The 19874-nt window shown below is 41.3% G+C and overlaps 1 protein-coding gene across 1 annotated transcript in view; it reads right to left on the bottom strand.

The window, feature by feature from the left end:
* Positions 1-2752: 2752 nt before the first annotated feature.
* Positions 2753-19874, bottom strand: part of LOC306753993 (roundabout homolog 2-like) — a gene marked incomplete at its 3' end in the record, with an annotated part of 74642 nt that continues 57520 nt past the window's right edge. The window contains exons 15-27 of the mRNA XM_079237905.1: positions 19084-19315; positions 13822-13946; positions 13554-13725; positions 12312-12488; positions 11216-11242; positions 11038-11077; positions 9388-9515; positions 8518-8790; positions 7561-7723; positions 6392-6649; positions 5374-5585; positions 3156-3311; positions 2753-3018 (exon numbers count right to left, since the gene is read on the bottom strand). Of these exons, the coding sequence (XP_079094031.1) occupies positions 2753-3018; positions 3156-3311; positions 5374-5585; positions 6392-6649; positions 7561-7723; positions 8518-8790; positions 9388-9515; positions 11038-11077; positions 11216-11242; positions 12312-12488; positions 13554-13725; positions 13822-13946; positions 19084-19315 (2229 nt within the window). The remainder of the gene's footprint in view (positions 3019-3155; positions 3312-5373; positions 5586-6391; positions 6650-7560; positions 7724-8517; positions 8791-9387; positions 9516-11037; positions 11078-11215; positions 11243-12311; positions 12489-13553; positions 13726-13821; positions 13947-19083; positions 19316-19874) is intronic.

The following is a 19874-nucleotide window of genomic DNA, read 5'->3' as shown; positions in this document are numbered from 1 at the left end:
ACATATTATACTATGATCATATTTATGACATATTCATACTGTGCCAGGATCTTTCATTACTTTTTTACAACATACTATGAATTTTTATGACTTACTTTTCTGAAACCTCATAAAATGTTATAGTGTAGTATGGTAGACATACATTTGCCATAGTATAATAGAAACAAGTTATTAAAAAGTTCTAGTATAGTATGTTAAAAAAAGGCTTAGTGTAGCAGTTCAAAAAATATTGTTCAAGAAATGATTTAATCTAATACATCAACATTTACAATGACTATAAAACATGGATCACTTAAATCATTCTGTGCACCCCTTGAAAGAAGAAAACATTTTTTGGTTTGTGATAGTTATTTAAAGTCTGAAAACAGTTTCTTATTGATCAAAATGTTTTCTTTGTTAAATCAAATTTGTCTGGGAGCTATCACTGCTGTATCTGGATCTTTTATCAGGCTATTGACATAAGCTGTGTTTGACAAAAAGAGCAATAAAGTCAAAAGCCAGTAAAATAATCCATGATGTCACTGTGTAGCACCTACAGTATGTAAGCCAATTGCTAGCATGTCGTCTGAAAACCACTGATCAAACAACATATTTATAAAATAGAGGAATTAATTATAAGAAAGAGAACTCTTTAAGTGAGGATTGCATTTCACCAACTATGCCATTACAAATGTATGCACATATTGTATTACTTTTAGTTTGGTGTAAATATGTCTGTTCAAAAAGGCAAATGAGATGTAAAGGAACCAATATTATGTTAAAGCATGGTTCGCAAAGAAAAAAAATCAAGGGTATATTTGATGAGCTTGATGGGTGTAAAGACTCAAAGGACTCAAAGGCGGTGTTGAGAGAAATCTGGTTCGTTTTCACATACACATTTTATTTTGCATCAAAGGATTGAAAAAATGGCCCAACTGTATGTGGCTGCATATTCCTGAGGGCAAACCAATCTGGCAAGGTAAAGATCCTTCAAAGGGCGAGCCATGACCAGAACAATGATCAGAACAAAACCATCCAAACAAGTGCGAAGACAATGCATCGTGAATCTCATTGGCAGAAAATACTAATTGGCTGCATTTCGAAACTGAAAAAGGTTATTAAAAGATCTTCAAATTTGGCCGTTGGTCAAGTCTATACATCTTTGTAAGGTGACAGTCAGTGTAAATCCATAACCATTCAAAAGTGTGATGCATGAGAACAAATCTAGTCTCATCGCATTTCATCTGCCTTCCGGTGACAACAGGACATTGTGGACTGGACACGTCCCTCTACTGTCATACTGCCAGTTCAATATTGCACAATGTCACTGTATGTAATTGGAAAATAATTACCATTTTATAATTAGATATTCGTTTTTTGTTGTGAATGGTCGGGAAAAGACACTAACCTATTTCTCTATGTCTTTGCTTTGGATATCACAACTGATGTGTTGCGTTGTTACCATAAAACTATGTTTTGGTAAACCTTTGCTTAAAACCACTTTTAGTATTATGCATAATAGGATTTCTCAAGTAGTGTAAAACACAGTTTGTTACATTGGCATATTATTTCCAGGTATTAACCTGTGTTTTTCCTTGTAACTCTCAATATCTTAGTGTTTCTCAAAACAATTATAGCACAGCCAAGTATATATATATTCTGTTTAGGTTCTGTTTAACATAGACGTCCCTTTTTGCCATTATGATTCTCCGCCTCAGCTCAGCTGACAATGGGCTTGTGCTTATTTTCACCAAAAAACGCTCTGTGCAAAGTACAACAATACAGTAGCTTCATCAAAATAAGCTAACAATTTGAGCAGTAATGAAAAAAATCATTCACAGTAATAAATCACAAAAGAGACAACATTAGGTTTAGCTTGCATAGCAAAGCAAAAGAAGAGAAAAAACATTAAAAAATATATTTACAAATTATGCAAGTCCTTTTTCATATTAGTTTGTCATTTTGCTGTGATTTATCTTCTTCATCTCCACCGTGTGAATTTTAGTACACCATGTGACAGAGAAACGAAGCGGACATATAACATACTGTTTACTCTTTTGAAGAGGGGATGAAAATAACACTGCGAGACTGGTGTCTGTGTCTGTACATGGAATTTACAACTCTGCATTTTATCTTGCACTCTTTTCCTTTGTCTTCATTCTGTCTCCTCTCCATCTTCCAAACATCATTCTGTGTCACTCGCAGAGAGGAAATCTCATAGCGCTTACAAACAAGGTGTCCTGGGACAGGGAGCAACTGCAGGGAACGATGCTTCACAAAGACTCTGGAGGAGCAGACACACCAAAAACAACAATGTCAAATCTGGGTGAGATTGAACACTTCACTCTCAATATCTGAAAAAAACATTTTACAATCCCATGAAGCATCTCACATTGGAATAGAAATGGGTGGGATACTTTCTTATTGAAAGTGGTGGAGCATAACTCTTCCTTTTAAAAATGCCTATTACATAACTGCATTGTGACGCTGTCACAACTGACTACAAGAGGCACATCTGAGTCACTTTGTATTTATTTAAAGAAGTGAATTTACCAATGTATTATGTACTCTATAATTATTAAACTCCATAGCTTTTTCTTAATCTTTGTCAATCGGGGGAAAGCCAAAATAAACTATAAAATTGATTCTGAAAATGTCAAGAAAGTTTCAGTGAAGCCTGCCTATTATTTGTCTCTGCACACATAGATGACATTTGCATGCTGAAATTACATTCATGACATTTAATGTGCATACAAATATGTCCTCATGAGGACTAACACCTACAGTGCTCTCTTTTCTCTGTGCTGCTCGTGGAAGGGTGCCCGTTGTGGGTGGCTTCTGTGCCGGGTCTCTTGTGGGAACCCCGACTCAGGGTGGCCCTGTTAGATGTTGTTGTGCCGCTCCAGGAAGCCATATGCTGACGCTCCAGCGTCGACACGGTCACCATGCACTCCTCAGAGGGGTCTGAGGCCGCAGCTGCCCACGAGCTGTGCATGCGGGAACCCAGGCTGTGCAGGGACTTCGCGGCCGGCGTGTGGGCTGCTGCGTGGATGGTAGTGGAGAGGCATTTGGCAAAAGGACATCAAATGAGACATCATGATAGAGGTGCTCCTTGTTGAATTTACCATCATAGAGGATTCTCTGGCAAGCGCTGGCAAAGAGTGCAAAAGACTTACCGTCGGTGTTGTTGTCTCTTCGTCTGGGCAGAGTCCCGACCTTGCCCGTCTGTGGTTTGAGGCCCGTCAGTGGTGCCCTCTGGTGGCCAAGGCTATGAGTGCCCTGCACGCCATGGTCTGCCGAGCCAGAGCTGTCTAGGCGACACTGCTGGGCGCCTTTACAGAGAGGGAGTTAATGAAGAGAAACATTTCGCTCAGCGTGCCTGAACAAGTATTTGGCGATCAAGCAATGGATCGAAATGAACGCCAAAGAGTGATGTGGATGTACAATAAGTAATCAGCCTGTGTAAAAATAAAAATAGAAATAAAATAAATAAAAGAATCAGATTAATTACTAGACATGGTGTTGAACTTGTATGTTAAACATACTAGTGTTTATGTGACGTTTTTAAACAAGGTTTAAATATTATTAAAATGTTACTTTACACCAGAGTGCAGATTTAGTTTCAACCGGATTGACAGTGACGTATAAACTGCTGCTAAGAAAACCATTATTAAGAACAAAACAATTTATCACAACAGTTTCTATCACACAGGATATTTGTGGTATTATATCACTCCTTCATGCTTACTTCTTAGGATACATTCTTAAAGAATAGCTTAACTTGAATGCTTTAATCAAGAACTATTTGTCTTTGTTGCAGCAATATAAGCAAACCGTTGTTGAAAACCTAGAAGAGCGTTTGAATGTTGTATTTAAATCAGACATCATGAAATAATGTTTTAACAAACACAACATTTAAAGCATCTAACTACAATATGGGAACCCCTGTGGAAATACTGCCACCACAATGGCTTTGTTCATGATTTGTCTCACTGGACTAAAGCTGTTTTCTCAATCTGCTTGTCGGCTCTTCTAATACCACCAATAACAATATGTGACAGCTAAACACAACACGATAACATGTTTGCATTGCCAATGTTTGGAAACATTTTTAGTCACAGCGACCTGTAATTTGCCCTGCGATGGTTTATTAAATGTGTTAAAAACACATATTCTCAATTCACAAGTCAATCTCTTAACCTGTCAAACAATGGAAGCTAAAAATGGTACAGTTCCGTCCCTGTGGGAGAAGACTTCACGTTTCACTCTAAAGAAAGGCTTTCAGACAGAACCCTATTTATAAATGCATCCCATCGTAAACGTTAGACATGTGGCTTTTCAATAGAGCACTTCTAAAGGTTTTTCCAACATTCTATGTTATGGTTTTGATGTCTATGCACGAACGGCTTCAAGTTACTTTTCACAGACTGTCTGAATATGTCTTTGACAAAGAACAATTGCAGAAAAAAAGGATATCAAGAGTAGGATATCTAACTAAGATGGAAGGAGTTTTTTTTTTATCTATGTATGTTTCTTGACAACCATTCTTCTGATCTACTCCAGACGTAGTGGGTGTATTGCAGAAGTGTTGAGTGTGAAGCTGTTTGGATAAACGTTTTTTGAGAAAGCTGCAATGGCAGAGGCCAAGCAATCGGCCAAACTGGGACACTGCACTATAGTTTCTACGTGACCTTTGAGGGTCAATCTCTATCCCTGTTGGCTACGTAAACATGTTCCTGATCTAGTATGAAATGTTCTAATAGACAAGTGTGTGGTGGGCTATTGCACTTCATAGGCTTTGTTCTATGCAGTGTGTCTGTAGGTGATCGGTGAGCCAGGCAACAGACTGCACAGTATTTGCTACCTCAGCGGTCCAAACTCTACTGGCAGACGAGAACATTGATATTGGACAACTCTGCGAAACCTGTGCGTGGAAACTAAATGTAGTCATGGTTGAAAAAAAAAAGGCAGACACATGTCCATCCACAACCCTGACCTCTCCCCCCCACACACACACACACTTTGCCTTGCTACATTTGGAAGACTCGTCTTCCTGCACTGTCGTGGGAGTTAAACCGTGTACAGGAAAATCGTCTGATATTGATGAAATGTTTAAGTGCCAAGGGGCTGCAGCTGCAGGCTTCATATATATAAGGGGACAAAGCAATCTGTTTGCACTATTATTCCACAGCTCTTTGACATATTGACATTTGGGTAGATAGCCATGTTCCTAAATGTGATGCACCTTTCATAACAATAAATCAAATACCAGCTATTCATTAAAAACAGTATTGTATGTTACCTTAAAATGTACTTAGAAAGGACATTTTTACAGTCTACAGATTTAAACGCAATGACTTCAGTCAAACTTTTTTCCACATATGTAAAACGTACCTTTGCCCTCAAGGCTGTCTACGCTGTGACCGGGAGTGTATTCAAAGCCACACAAATTCTTTGACACCGCAGCGTATCTTTCCTCCTCCTCCAAGTCCTCGTCTTCTTCAGAAAGGAGAGTCACTCCCAAATCCGAGCCACTCAGTGTACTAGACATGAAGTCCACAGGAGGGATGGGGGTGGTGCACACACTTGGACTGCCCTTCATGTGCCTAATCAATTGTGGGGAAATACTGTATATTAGTTGACAAAATACACACTTCAAAAGCAATTGAGGTCAGATAATGAGCATAAATACTGCAGAACAAGTTTGTGGAATCTTGTCGGATTAGTGCATATTCAGAAAGGTACAGATGCAATGTGCACAGAGTATGAATGCCTGCAGTGATTTCACTGATTACTTTCTCGGCGCTTGTGTGTGTTGTGCTAACACAATGGAGTTGTAATTGGGCTGGATAAAGCATATCTGGATGGGCAGGGCTGTCACCAACATGCCTGTTATCTCCGCCACAGCTGTCCTCCATGATGGCTCACATGCCGCCATAGAGGAGATGCATGCATAATTACCAACTCTATTTACTGATGTCAGAACAGCACGTTAGTCTAAAACTAGTCATTACCCTCCAACATGTGTCGCCTCGGCCTTGTCAAGTTCCCCCAATGCTCCATCAAAGGTGCGACCAATTGAGAGATGTTTTTAATCGCTCGCAAGAAACCTGGTCCGCGGGTTTGGGCTGACACAAGTAAATACCAGTATTATAAGACGCTCAAACATTGGCCATTGATATGCAAAGTCCCAAACTATCAACAGAATGAAATGAATAAAATTATAGGTATCTCTTCTCGTGTTCAAAGCAAACATATTTGAACAAAATTGTAATGCATGGGCACAGTATAAAGCTTTGAAATGATCTAACAGTCACACGTGTTTTCTTCTTCTAACCAAATAACTACATCAAATTATAGAAGGAAGGTGGTCTCAAAAATGTAGGTAACTACACCTCTAAAAAATCCTTACCATGACTGCTTGGCCACTTCGTATTGGTAAGCTCTGGTCAGCTCATCCAAGTGGGCCTGCAAAATGGATTGCATTTCATCGTGGTGTGCAGAGCTGAGAGAGGAAGAGGAGGGCTGGCTGAAGGAAGCTGCTGCCGGCGAGGAGGATCTTCCTCTCAGGGGAGGAGTTGGACCTCTCTCCTCCTCTGCCTCGTTGTCCAAATTCTGGTGGCGGTACGTCTGGACAGACATTGGTGGGGCCCAACTGTTGCTGTCGTATCTGGCATATGGACAAATGTTTTATATATTAATCATCACATTGACTTTGCTGAAGAGTTGATTGCAAGTAGTTAAAGAGGATAAGAAATATCGAATGATTTCAATGGAAATGTTCCACATTTAATGCCGATGTCCAGTTATTGGCGATGGTAAATGTAGTCGATCGAAGCAATAAATTGCAAGTGAGCTTCCAATGGCTATCTTCAGCCATAAATACAGCTGAATATCAGAGTCAGCAAAAACACACTAAAATGTTTCCTCGTCCATAACATCCTCTGCACTTATATTTCGGGATGCTATTTTCATTGTTGGAAACTTAGATAGTTTGCAATGCAACAAGGAAGTTCTATTTTTGAGCAGCATTTAAAGCCCGCACCTCGCTACCTAGGGCCGGAGGTGAGAAATCAAAGCGGACATAGCCTGCCCTCTAGCTCTTCCTTGCATCCAACTGTCATCCAACCACTGTCGGATCAAATGACAGCGCTGGTTCTCCCCTTTCTCGGTCAATATAGCAAGCGATGAGGAATGTATTGCTTCAATCGACTACATTTACCATCAACACAGACTGGACATCCACACAAGAGGTGATACATTTTCCCTCAATTACTTTAGTTTAAATCAAAATGTTAATAATTAGTTTTTAATGTGTATAACAGCTCAATACAATCCAAATTGTTATTTTTTTTTCTAGGTCAGGAGAATCGGCAGCTATAGGTCTATTTTGTGAACCATGTGAAGCTCTTCTCCAAGCTTTCTGATGGTACACACACACACACACACACACACACACACACACTGGTGCCAGTTATTGTGACCCCTGTGTTTGCATGCGTTTCTTCTGTCGACGTGTGTTTTTGTGTATGTGTGCATCTGTTCCGAGGCAGAGACTGATGAGATATGAATGTATCTTACCCTCCTCCGTGGTTTTCCTGGGGGTAACGGTCAAGGTCAACCTCAGTGCCAGGGAGTGGGTGCATGGGTGGTGGAGGCAGGGGCATGTTAGCCCAGCACGACCCATTTGATTTAGAGGCCTTCGTTCCACCCTTCACCTTCTTTTTCTTCCCAGCCTTTGCACCTGGGGGGGGGGGGGGGGGAATAAAGAGGAAAGGAAGTTTAGTCTTCTATAGACAATGCTAAGAAAATCCTGAATACACCAATATTATTCAACACTGAATTCACACACACTAACACACATCTTGAAAGTTATCTTCTATCTTTCTCTGCTAACTTTTTCAAACCTGTCTCCTGCCCAGTGTTCATTATTTCTCTTTTTGTGTGCTGACAGCGCATTAAGACTTTTTTCTAAATGTTGACATTTCTTTAAAGAGGCACCAAAACCTGCGGCGAACCACTTTATGTTGCCTCCCCACTTGCTCTACTATCTCCGGTAAGCCTGACATTTAGCTGAGCACACAGGCTGTTGTGCAAAGCAGCCAAAGTACAGACAGAAATGCCTCCACGACTATACTAAATGTATATACACTGCATAAATAACACTGAGCGATTTTCTGCCATCACTAATCAAGTTAACCCAAAGAAATGCGTCATGATTGGGTGACATTTCTGGGCTAGATGAGCTCCTGGGGAAGAATTGTGATGAAGATAGAAGAGTAATTAAGGACATTATCCTAGGGGTCCATTTTCAGATATTATGTAAATAAATTCCCTCCTTTTCATTTTCCTCTTTCTCTGGTTTAGTTTTCAAAGTCCCTTGTAGTAAATTCCTGTCATTTTATTGCAAAATGGGGCTTTTACTGGAATTTTAAACACCGCTCTCCCTAGAGACTCACAAATCATATACAAGAGTGAAAACATTGCAACATAAAAAATAAAAAGGTAATTGAGCTTTATCCTTCATGGGGCTCGTACCACTGCCAGGGCGTCTGTCAGTTAACGAGTAGCCCAGGTTTGCCATTTCCTGCTGGGCTTGGAGAGAAGCCTTCCAGCGGGGATCGGGCCTGTCCACAGCCAGCTCGTGGAAACTGTTGGACTGCAGTATCTGCGTGGTGGCATAGGGGGTGGGTTGACTGCCTCGCGCCGGGCTGCTGTAGGCTGCCTTCCCCATGAAGTCAATGCTGCTGTAGATGGCACCATCTGACAGCATGGTGCCCGTCTTCTCCACTGCTGCGGACGGTAAAACATCTGAGATCATGGAGAGATAAGTTGACGTGAAGTTAACGATCTTTAAGGTCATTAACACTCCCTGCTGCTCTGGCGCTCTGTATTAGTTAAATACAGGTCTCACATGGACTTGATATAAATGAAAGTGATTATCTACAACCACAATTAGCATGCAACACGCTGTGGGAGCCCGGTAGAGTGTTCACATGAGGGGTATTCAAACAGCGCTAACCTTCAGCTCTACTGTCCTGCACACATAAAGCCTGGAGCTCACCAGGGTTCCAAAAAGCTGAGAGAACATGCAAACACACAAATGCACAATAAACACATGTACTTGAACTTTCAATCTCATACAACCTCGTAAAAAAAAGGCACAATAGCAGGGCATGAGAAAGAACGAAAGATTTAATAAATATCAGGCTTGTCAAATCCAATTAGTAAAGTATAGCCCTCAAAGGCTCTTTTAATTTGCGTGTATGTGTTTGTTTGTGTGTGCATGCTTCTGTGTGATGACCTGTCACTGCGCTTCTCAATGCATGAGCATCAAAACTGTCTGACCAGGCATCGCTAAAACTGCATTCCCCAACACCCCGGCCCCAGCTTGTTTATGCTTCTTACCTCCTCGGCCAAAGTTGCTGCCGCCCTTCGGACTCCCCAAGCCGCCGTTAGCTGGGAGGCTCGTGGAGGGCCAGGAGTCAGCCAGCCAGGGGAGGCCTTGGTCGCCCGCTTTCAACAGCCCTGGACGGCTGTGAGAGGATGTTTGTAGAGAGAGAGAGAGAGAAAGAGAGGAGAAGGGGTTAAGACAGAGAACCCCGGACATAGTTAATATCCAAGCTGCAGCGAAACAGCATTGCTCATTTTCCTCGTGCTGCATCAACAACAAATTGATGTGAAAACTCATTCAGCATATTCTCGCCTGTGGAGCAGCCTCGCACACAGGCGACAATAAACAACAAAGAGACATAAAATGGCAAGTCTATAAATCAGCTTTCTTTCTCCCCTTCACTCCACCATTCCTAATTCTCCCCGGAGAAACAAGCCAGACCTAAATACACACTAAATCCACTTTAGAGCCTTAGCACAACAGAAATTTACATTTTAAATTGAGAATCATGGACAGCCTCTGGCAGATCGGCTACACTGGTGCACCGTCTCCATAGCAACAGAGACAGCAGAAGCCCATTAGGTGCTTTAGGAAAGCTACCGTGTCGTTTTGTCTTAGTGAAATACAACGGTCATGAATACAGGGTTTGATTTCAAGGTAGGAAAGTTGTGGGCAGCAAAAAAAAAAGAAGACACAACCACTTTATATCAGCAGCTGCAAAAAAAAAAAAAAAAAGGCGAAACATTTACATGCTTCGTGCATCCTGTGCACATATGTTTGCTTAATGTGAGGCTGCACAGTGTATTTCCCACTGACGCTGATTTGCCAAGTGCCAAGGGAATTGTTCACAGCTGACTTGATGATGGCTCAAAGGTGTTCAAACAATTACACCAATAATTTCCATTTTAGAATACACAAGCATATACATAGATTTACATACATTTGCGTGGAAACATGTGCCAAACACTGACACAATAACACACACGTGAGTATACAATGTGGTGAAGCGCACACGAAAAATGTCAAGGAACTGTTTATTTTTAGTCCATTTGCTCTGGGCTTCTCTGCTTGCTTAGGTGTGGCGGAACGGAAAGAGGGAACAGGGGAGAATGAAGAAGACGAGGACGTTAATTCTTTCACTTTCGGCAAAGAAATTCTTCCTCTTCCTCTTCCTTTTCTTTTTTCCGGTGGATACAAAGGTGAACTTCACTTCGGGGATTTTGAGCTGTCAGGAAATTCTCACAGCCGATGAATGGAGTCTCAAGGTCCGGTCACTTTGTTGTTCCATCAGAGTTTACCGTACGCCATGCGCTTTCAAACAAGCACATTCATCACCTCTCCCCCTCCTACCACGACCTCTGGCTCTGAACCGAGAGCGAGCCAGAGAAGGAAGTCCTCACCTGCATTAATTGGTAGCGCTCACTTCAAAGGAGTGATTAATGATTTCATCAAGTGTACATCAGTGCAAATCATACACTGAAATCAGTGAGCAGCAGGGGGATATTGGAACGTGTCTGCAGATTCTGTTCATCAGGAAATAATTCTTCATTACGACATTACAATAGGCTCTTGTCACTAAGAAGGCAGACTAAGCACTAAAATGTCAGTGGGGAAAGCTCCAGCTGAAGGCTTTCTCAGTTTTATGAGTTCATTTAGATTCTTACCTTCCATTTCTGATCAGGCCTCGGTCTCTTTGGAATGTAACTTGTAGAGAAAAGAGGGAGGAGAGGGAAACATAATTGCAATTATTTTGTGTCAAAAATGTACAGTAGCACCATCAATTTGAATATAGGCAGCTTCACTGGGATATTTGAATAAATAATACATAATGTAAAGACATACCTGCACGCGTGAAGGTGAAGGATTGAACTGCAATTCAAAAAGAAGAAGAAAGTGGATACAGTGTGTTGAATCATACGAATAAATATGAAACAAAGATGCAGCCATAGTCTCGGGCTCAAAAACATCCATAAAAACATGTGTGGAACTGTGCAATTAGTCCTTTTATCTTTGCTTTGCTTGTTCATTTTGCAATGATGGGATGTCTGCACGAGCATGTTTTGATGAAACTAGAGGCACTAATGCATCTAACCACTGTATTCCAGCATTTTCTGAATTACGCTGATTGCCCTGAGGGAAACAGTTGAAGTTGACACATTTGACCCCTGGGGCATCTGCATCATCATCATTTTATTTATAATTTTTTCCAGAATACAAATGGGAACTTCTTGTTCTGCTTTCTTTAAAAGAGAGAAGAATAAGAGGTTTTTCTTAAATTAAATAGTAAATAACCTGACAAATGTGACACCTCAGAAGAAAAAAAAGAATGCTGTGTTCAAGTATTTCATATACATATATTTAAACCTATTTAAAACATTGAACATCATAGAATATTTTCAGTACACATGAAATGTGATGTTTTGGTGTTAAACTCAATTTGTTTTGAAAGAAGAGATCGGAGAAGTAATGTAAATCCCTGTTGAAATAGGAAATCAGAGCTCTCTCTCCCCAAGTCACTGCAATGAAAGCTACAATACACATTACGATAATGGCACATATGCTTGACTCACAGAGGGATAAAAGAATATTTCAGACGTAAACCTAGACGCGCCTCGTGTTAATGTGCAAACAACACCAGCCACGGTCTGATAATGGAAGGGGATGTTAAATTACTTATTTTGCATGAATGTATTAGACTGTTGGGGTGCGGTGCTGATGGAACTCAGCACAGTTGATGCACACCAGTGCACAGTGAATTAAAGTAAATAGGGCCTATTTCCATCTGTACTGAATACATTTTCTTTGTTCTGCATTTTAGCCAACTCAAATGGAGTCACATCAGTGATGACATCAGCTTTTGTCGGAGAGAGAGAGAACGAGTGTGCTTTGAGATTCTGTTTGGGTGCAGAACCATGTCAATTGATTTTTATTTTTTTACCTGCATAGTTGCTAAGTCCCTTCCTCTTTTTTCTCCTCCAGTACAACCAGGCACTGAAGCCCATAAGAACAATCCAGCAGGCCCCTCCCAGACCAGCGATGAAGGCTGGCTGCTTCACCACGTCTGAGATGCTATTGTTGCCCTCCGATCCCGTCATCACGTCCCTCAGTTCTGCACCTGGGGGCCACGCACACAAGTAAACACAAGCACACAAAAGATACAATGAACAAATCATTATGTGTCAATAGTCTTTGTAAATCATTTAGGATGAAAAAAAAATCAAATCTATAAAATGTCCACTGTTGTTCAAAACATGCCTCTTTTGGTTATCGAAGTAGACAACAAATAAATGTATGTTTGGAATAAAAAGATCCATTGTTTAAGTATTTTGCACCTTAAAAGGAAAATAAAAACAGCATATATTAAAGACACATGGACCACTGGAAAAGCTAAAAGATGAGACCATGAATAAATGGAAACAAAAGAAAAAAACAACTCGCAGGGGGCAACTGTGGTATAAAAAAAACACACAACCCAAAAAAAAGGCATCAGTGCATCCAATATGTAGGCAGAGTAAATCAATTCAGCAGTGCACTTATCAACTTGAGCTGCAAGACACAAGATTGACAGAGCAGCTCTGACAGAGTTTGATTTTCTGTTGCGGCTACTGTGCTGTGAAATTAGATTCACAGTCTCCAGCAGGAACTCCCCCCCCATCATTAAGCTTCAGTCCACACGCCTGTGTTTCCTTTTCTCTGTGCGTTAAGGGTGTTATTATATATCAGTCAAAAGTCACAGATGAAGAGCATCTGGCCTGGGCTCCGATATTGATTCTGGGCTCATATACTCTGGGCATCCTTTAGCGATTTGATAAGATGTGATAGGCTGATAAGCTCCAACAAAAACACTGTTGACTTTGTTAGCGCCAGCTGGACACATATTGAAGAGCATTATTGATATGGTTAACAGTACTTGGCACAGTGTTACCAGACACCACGCTTATTAATGAACCGCAATTGATTTCTCAGTAGACGGCTGCGTTGTAAAGCGCAATCTTCTTTCTTCAAGTCTAATAAATTGATAAATCCTTTCTCCAGACCCCCAGCCTGTGATGGAGACCGAGGTCCCCCATTATGAGGTCATTTAATTTGACCCCAGATTTGGTGTGTGTGTGTGTGCGTGTGTGTGTGTGTGTGTGCATGCGTGCGTGTGTGTGTGTGTGTGTGTGTGTGTGTGGATTACCCAAGATGATGAGCTGGGGTTTGCTCTTGACCCCCACCCCTGTACTGGTGGCAGCAGCCACCTCCACATGGTACTGCACTCCAGTCTGCAGCCCCCCAACAACCACTGAACGGATGGTTGCATCCACAGACTTATTGACGTGAAAGCGGGTTTCGTTGGCCAGACACCAGATCTGAAAGAGACAGACACGCCAGACAGAATTCATTATAAGGTAGAGTACATTACTAAAATATTCAATTTGGTACAGCTTATCAGGTGCAGATCGCACCTTGTACTCCTGGATGATGCCGTTCTGTTGGTCGGAGGGAGGAGGGTCCCATGACACGCTGATGGACGTGCTGTTATGGCTGCCGACTGTCAACACTGTCACTTGCTGCGGAGGCGCACCAGGGGCTGATGGGTAAAGGGGGGAGGGTCAGAAGATTAAAGAAACAAAGGAAATAGATACAAAAGTGAAATAATGTATTATATCGTTTTGTTTTTCTTTCAGAAATGTGAGTGTCGACTGTTTGTTTTTTATCATCTCAAAGAAGGATTTGTCTCATCCACAACCTCAACTCATATACAGCAAGCCATACAACAAAACATGTTCTAAGCCAGTGTGGCAGATGGCTGAGCACTTCATCTCAATTTCCTATCTTAATGAAATGATTTTTTTGGGGGAGGATGCACTGGAAGCTAAAACAATGCACAATTCTTCAATTATACTAACTTTAACATTCTATAATCTAGTATCTGAGGTGCAAATTGCGCTCGACTAATTGCACATACAATAACCATTCCATGCAGGCCAGCAAGTTCCGATAGGAGCGGAATTTGTTTCAGGCAGAGGGAAAATGGCTGAGCCCAGCAGCAAACATTATTACCATAATGGACTAGAACCATAATGACCACATGTAAATGCATTAAAAGTAGCTTTATTCAATTTTGCATATCTCATCTTAATGAAAATGGTCAGTCTCCATGTCCGCTAATGAGAATTCTGAGATGGCTTGTCAACAGAAATGTGGTGCTATGCCTCATGGTGCCAAATTCAAACTCTCTCTTTAATGGGTCTTTTTTTAAATTTATTTTTAAATGTACCAAACTGGCCTGATAACCTGCCTGGACAGATTGGCAATTTGATTTAAAGAGACTGCAGGCAGCAGGAGGCAAACACCATGTCTATGCAACTGAGCAAATCATCATCTCTCACTCAACGGACTACACAACCACTCCGGGTACACAATTCTTCATGATTCCCATTAAAACTATCATTATGTTCTAACCGAGTGAATGAAATAACTACTCTGAACCTAATTAAGGAACTGAAAATAATAATGCTATCTGCAGTGGGTTCATGTAAGCAAGGCACTGAGCCAAAGCAGGTGGGCCATGACGGGATTGTCTTGTTTGCCACCTGGCCAGAGAGCAATATGACTCCTCCAGATGGGATTCGTTCTGGGAATGGTCGGAGAAAAGTGCAATGAACATGTGCACATGGCCTCCGTGAGAAACAAGTAATGATTGTGTTGGTAGATCAGATCAATAAAGCCGGGCCATATTAGGAGTAGAAGAAAGAGTGTCTCTGCTAGTCTTCTGACATCTGGGAAGCTCGAAACATCTGGCTCAGTAAACTCATATAACAAAAGATGGCAATCCAATGTGTTTTTTTTTGTTGAAAAGATGAAACAAAGCTTCCTGAATGACTTAACTTGTGCTTAAAAGAGAGGCTTTAAACAGATATGGCATGTCGGCAAAAATAGTCGACAGCTTGGCAGTACAAAAGATTTAAATCTGCCATATGAGAGGCACTTTATTTCTATTACATTCTACAAATTGACTCAACCCAGTTTGAGGATATCTATATTCAGCCATTTGGACTGTATTGACTTTCCGAGGCAATTGCTGTTAAACAAACTCATGCGGACGTACTGTCACAATATAGTGATGATTCTACCATTCAGAAAGAAAACTGGCTCATTTATTGACAGCCAAATGTAAAATTCCTACATTTATACAACATATTTTTGCTGAGATATCATCAGGCATGGCCATAAATAATCTTTGCTTAAAACAAACTGCAGGATCCAGGTGGACAGAAGTGGAAGTAAGTCAACCGTTACAAAGGATTTGGATTGCCTGCCAACATCCGGAAAAAAACAAGACATTATGTGGGACTCTCTGGCTCATAATTTCTTCTGCAATACATCATCTTTGTAGGCCAAATTTCACAAAATCAAATCACAATCATACATCTATTGAGGGAAACACACACACACACACACACACACACACACACACACACACACACACACACACACACACACACATAAATCAAACATTAATATCTAACACATCCAATAGAGCGCAAACTGCCACCAGTCTGGGAGCATTCTTGAGTTTACAATACTTGAGCCAGGAGTTTATCATTTGTCATTTTGATTTGATGTACAATGTACAAGGATAGACAACTGTTCTAGAGATATATAAGATATATGCATTCAGTTTCACACAGTTCAAACTACAATCATGCCAAAGAGGAGATTGTTTAAGGGGAAACTTTAACTATACATATTTTGGTGAGCAAATGTGAGTGCACCATCAAGCAAGTAAGCTCCAGTTTTCCAAATATGACTTCTGTGGTTCCCGCAAACTGATGGATCTTGCCCAGCCTGTTAAAGGCTTACATTAGAAACAGGAAGCATTAAGTGTAGTTCTATGTACAAGAACAATCCCCGAGGATGAATAATGGCTACAATACCAGTAATGACTCAGGATAACATCACAATAAATGTCCAGAACAGCGGAAAAGGTCAAAGGGTATTTGCTCTTAATAATGTGACTAATATCTATATTAAGACTGATGAACACAGTAACGAGAGAGTTATTTAAAGCAATTCATAATTCCAAAGTCTCCAACATTTAATTTTTACTCACAGCTGCGCAATTAAACAAAAGCCACTTAAGCTGCTTAATGTCCCGCTATACAGGGTATAAAGTGGTAAACATAACCTGCTATGCAAATGAGTGCATCAATTAGGCAAATTGCTTCATGAATTAGCAAACATTTCTATGTCAACATAACTGTCCCAATATAACACATGTGTAAAGCAAAAATAAACTCCATCTAGCATAGGACCAGGGAGTTATATTCCACACAGGAGGCTGCTGTCTTTTCCCCTCACCGACCCTCTTGCCATGGTCTCATACTATCAGTATATCCGTATATATATATATATATATATATATATATATATTTTTTTTTTTTTAAGAGTATCTACCTCGGTCTTAATTACACCATTGCATTCCCTCTGATTTGGTATCGGCAATGGTGGAACCCCTGAAGATACATGGATGATAGGGATGATAGGGATGACGGTGATGTCACAGAGCCAACTGACTCTGGCCACATTTCTCCCACCAACAACTTATCGCGGGGATGTGATCATTAATTGTAATGCACATGTTTTTCTCCTTCTTGCAGAGTGAGACATCAGCTCTTTTGACCTCCGAGACAACCTAAGATGCCCTCTGCTAGTACTTCACAAAGAAAGAGGCACATTCCCAATCTGCCTTTGATGGATAGAGTGTTATGCTCATAATTCTGCAGAGCAGCACGTTTCCGGTCTCCAGAGTATCAGCAGATCAAGCCAATTTTCTGTACCACGACGTCTGGTTTCCAGGATCCCAAGTTCCAACAGCATGTGCCCCAGTCCACAAAGATCCTTAGTGCTCCTGTGTGACCATTTTAATTGGACTACAGCGACGGGAATTTCCCTTTGTAGCCCCTGTTTATAGCCATCCTTATCCTTCTGTGAGGAAGATGCAGTAATGGCCTTATAATGACCTGCTCTCAGTTCAGTACAAGCCATGGTGCATACAGTGCAGCTTGTAGGGCACATGAATGCAGTAAACTTCATCAAGAGGTCCCCGTGCTCAGCCAGCAGGGAGAACACTGCGTTTATGAAGTACAGAAAGCATGTCAGGTCATTCTTGACCTTGAAAATGGTAGTTTGAGAATCCCATCTCAAGGGCCAGCTTTTTCCTGAGTTTTCAACCTTACGAAATGGTCCTCATCAGCGGATGGAGTTTGTTTAGTTTTTATGAGAGTTGCTATAGTGTTATCCAATAGCACCATTAGGACTTAGAAACTATTGAGAGGACCCTTTTGTCTCTCTTTATTTGCAGATGTCTTTTAAATCAAATTTGAGACCCATTTTTTTAGCTTTCTTTTGTTGACATTTTGTTGGCAAACTGGCACCATTAATTAAAGGTATGCCACAAAAACAAATAGCAGAGGAATACTGTAACAGATAGGATTTCCGATCTTTCAGCAGATTTGGATAGCCAAAAGAAGCATAAAGTAAAGTCATTTGTAGCACTTTCAGTTGCAATCGATGAGAGCACTGACATTCCTAAAGATGTTGCTCAACTGGCAATATTCTTTCTTGGTGTTGATGAGACTTTGGCGGGTCACAGAGGAGTTCCTTGAGTTCATACCTATGACAGACACCACTACAGCGAATTACATTTTTAAGGCTGTCGTTGAAGCGCTGTCAGTGTGGTACAGACGGTGCACCATCAATGACCGGGAGAAAAACAGACATTGTGACGAAATTCAAGGAGAAGCTGCAAATGGAGGATAACATTTTGGGACATTTCACTGTATTTTTCACCGCGAGGCATTGTGTTAAAGTCGTTAAAAATGGATAACGTCATGAAAGTGGCGTCACAAACGCGTCACAAAGCGAGAGAATCTGCAGAGGAGAGCCCAAGCAGATAAACAGTGGGCTGATGTCTGAATTCTTGGTCTTTATGTTTCTAGTTTATTGTAGAAAGACCTTAAAATAGGGTTTATCATCCAAAAACCTTCACCAATGATTTAAACATAGATAAATATTGTTGTTATGTGTGCGTTATTATGCTATGATTTCACTGGTCTGGCCCACTTGAGATCAAAATGGGCAGCATGTGGCCCCTTAACTAAAATGAGTTTGACACCCCTGAAGTAGCGGATCATTTGATCTGCACAAGAGGAGGAGCAGACCAATACGTGTTATCACCAATACATTGGAGATTGTGTGTGTGTGTGTGTGTGTGTTTGGGTTGATAAAGGCAGGGGTCATGTCATGCAGCTCTGGTTGGTGTGTGACGGAGACAAGGCAGCAGGGGTCCACTGAGGAGCAGAGAGAGAGTTTAGCTTATGTCAAATGAGACAGTCTGTGCCCTCCCCTTCTGCCCACCAACCCACAGAGGCTCAGGCTTGTCACAGACCCCCACTGCGCTGTCTGGTAAACCTGTTTTCCCACATAGGGGACATACTGCTGCAGCAGTGTGCGTGTGTGGGCGGGTGTACTTGAAATGCCATTATCCATTACTATCTAGCCATGAAGCCATTACTAGCAGCAACTAAATATAGAAGTAGGCAAAACCATTTACACAAGAGCATCTGTGCATGAATAAGTAACTCAATCTTATATTTCTTTGCAACATATAATCAGCAGAGAAATTGATTTCTGTCCGAAATGTGAATTAATTTGTCGCTTACCTTCTTCCATGGTGCGTGCTGTCATGGATTCACTGTCCGCACCCTGGAACTCATTGAAGTATGGCCGCACTTTAATCTCATAGACGATGCCTTTCTTCAAACCGGAGAGAGTCATGTCCCTCTCCGAGGAAACCTTCAAGTCCTGCATCTGCCACGGCCCCGGGGAGGGCAGCCCTGACGTCTGCCGGTACAGAACCCGGTAGCCTTGAATAAACTGGGATGGATTCTCAACCTGAAAGGAGAGGCGAAGGGGAGAGAGTCCAATGAAGACATGCTGTATGGTAATGATGTGGGAGGTGGCGTACATCTGTGTGTAAACTGCTTTGGAGCTGTGGATCAGCATTCCGTTAGTGTCCTCTGTCAGTAACAATGCACGCTTAGTTAATTATACAGTTTAATTAGCAGCAGAGGAGCCAGCAACCACATGAAGAGAGTTGTAGTCTATTTTGTCAAAGCCGAACAGCACCCCTGAGTCAGACCTTCGGCACAATTTGGACTCAAAATACTGGATCAAAACAGTTCGACTTCTTTCTTTTGCTGGTCCATTTCAGGAGAGGAGTAAAATATGTAACAAACAACTCATAGTAATGGCTTGTTAACAAGGGCAGAAGCAAGGAAAGGCTTTTACAAGTGATATAAAGCAGCTGTTTATCATCAGGCCAGTCAAAATAGATTAGGATGGATCTCTTTTCTCCTCTTGGTCTCTTCCTCTCTGCAGCCTCAGTCAGTATGTCATTAACAGAATGATCTGAGAATCTAAAAGCCTTGTGGAGATAAGATGCAGTGCCACT

This window comes from Taurulus bubalis (genome assembly GCF_910589615.1).
Source record: "Taurulus bubalis genome assembly, chromosome: 2".
NCBI classification, from domain to species: domain Eukaryota; kingdom Metazoa; phylum Chordata; class Actinopteri; order Perciformes; family Cottidae; genus Taurulus; species Taurulus bubalis.
The sequence above is the reverse complement of the archived record's forward strand: the minus strand, read 5'-3'. Positions and strand labels throughout refer to the sequence as shown.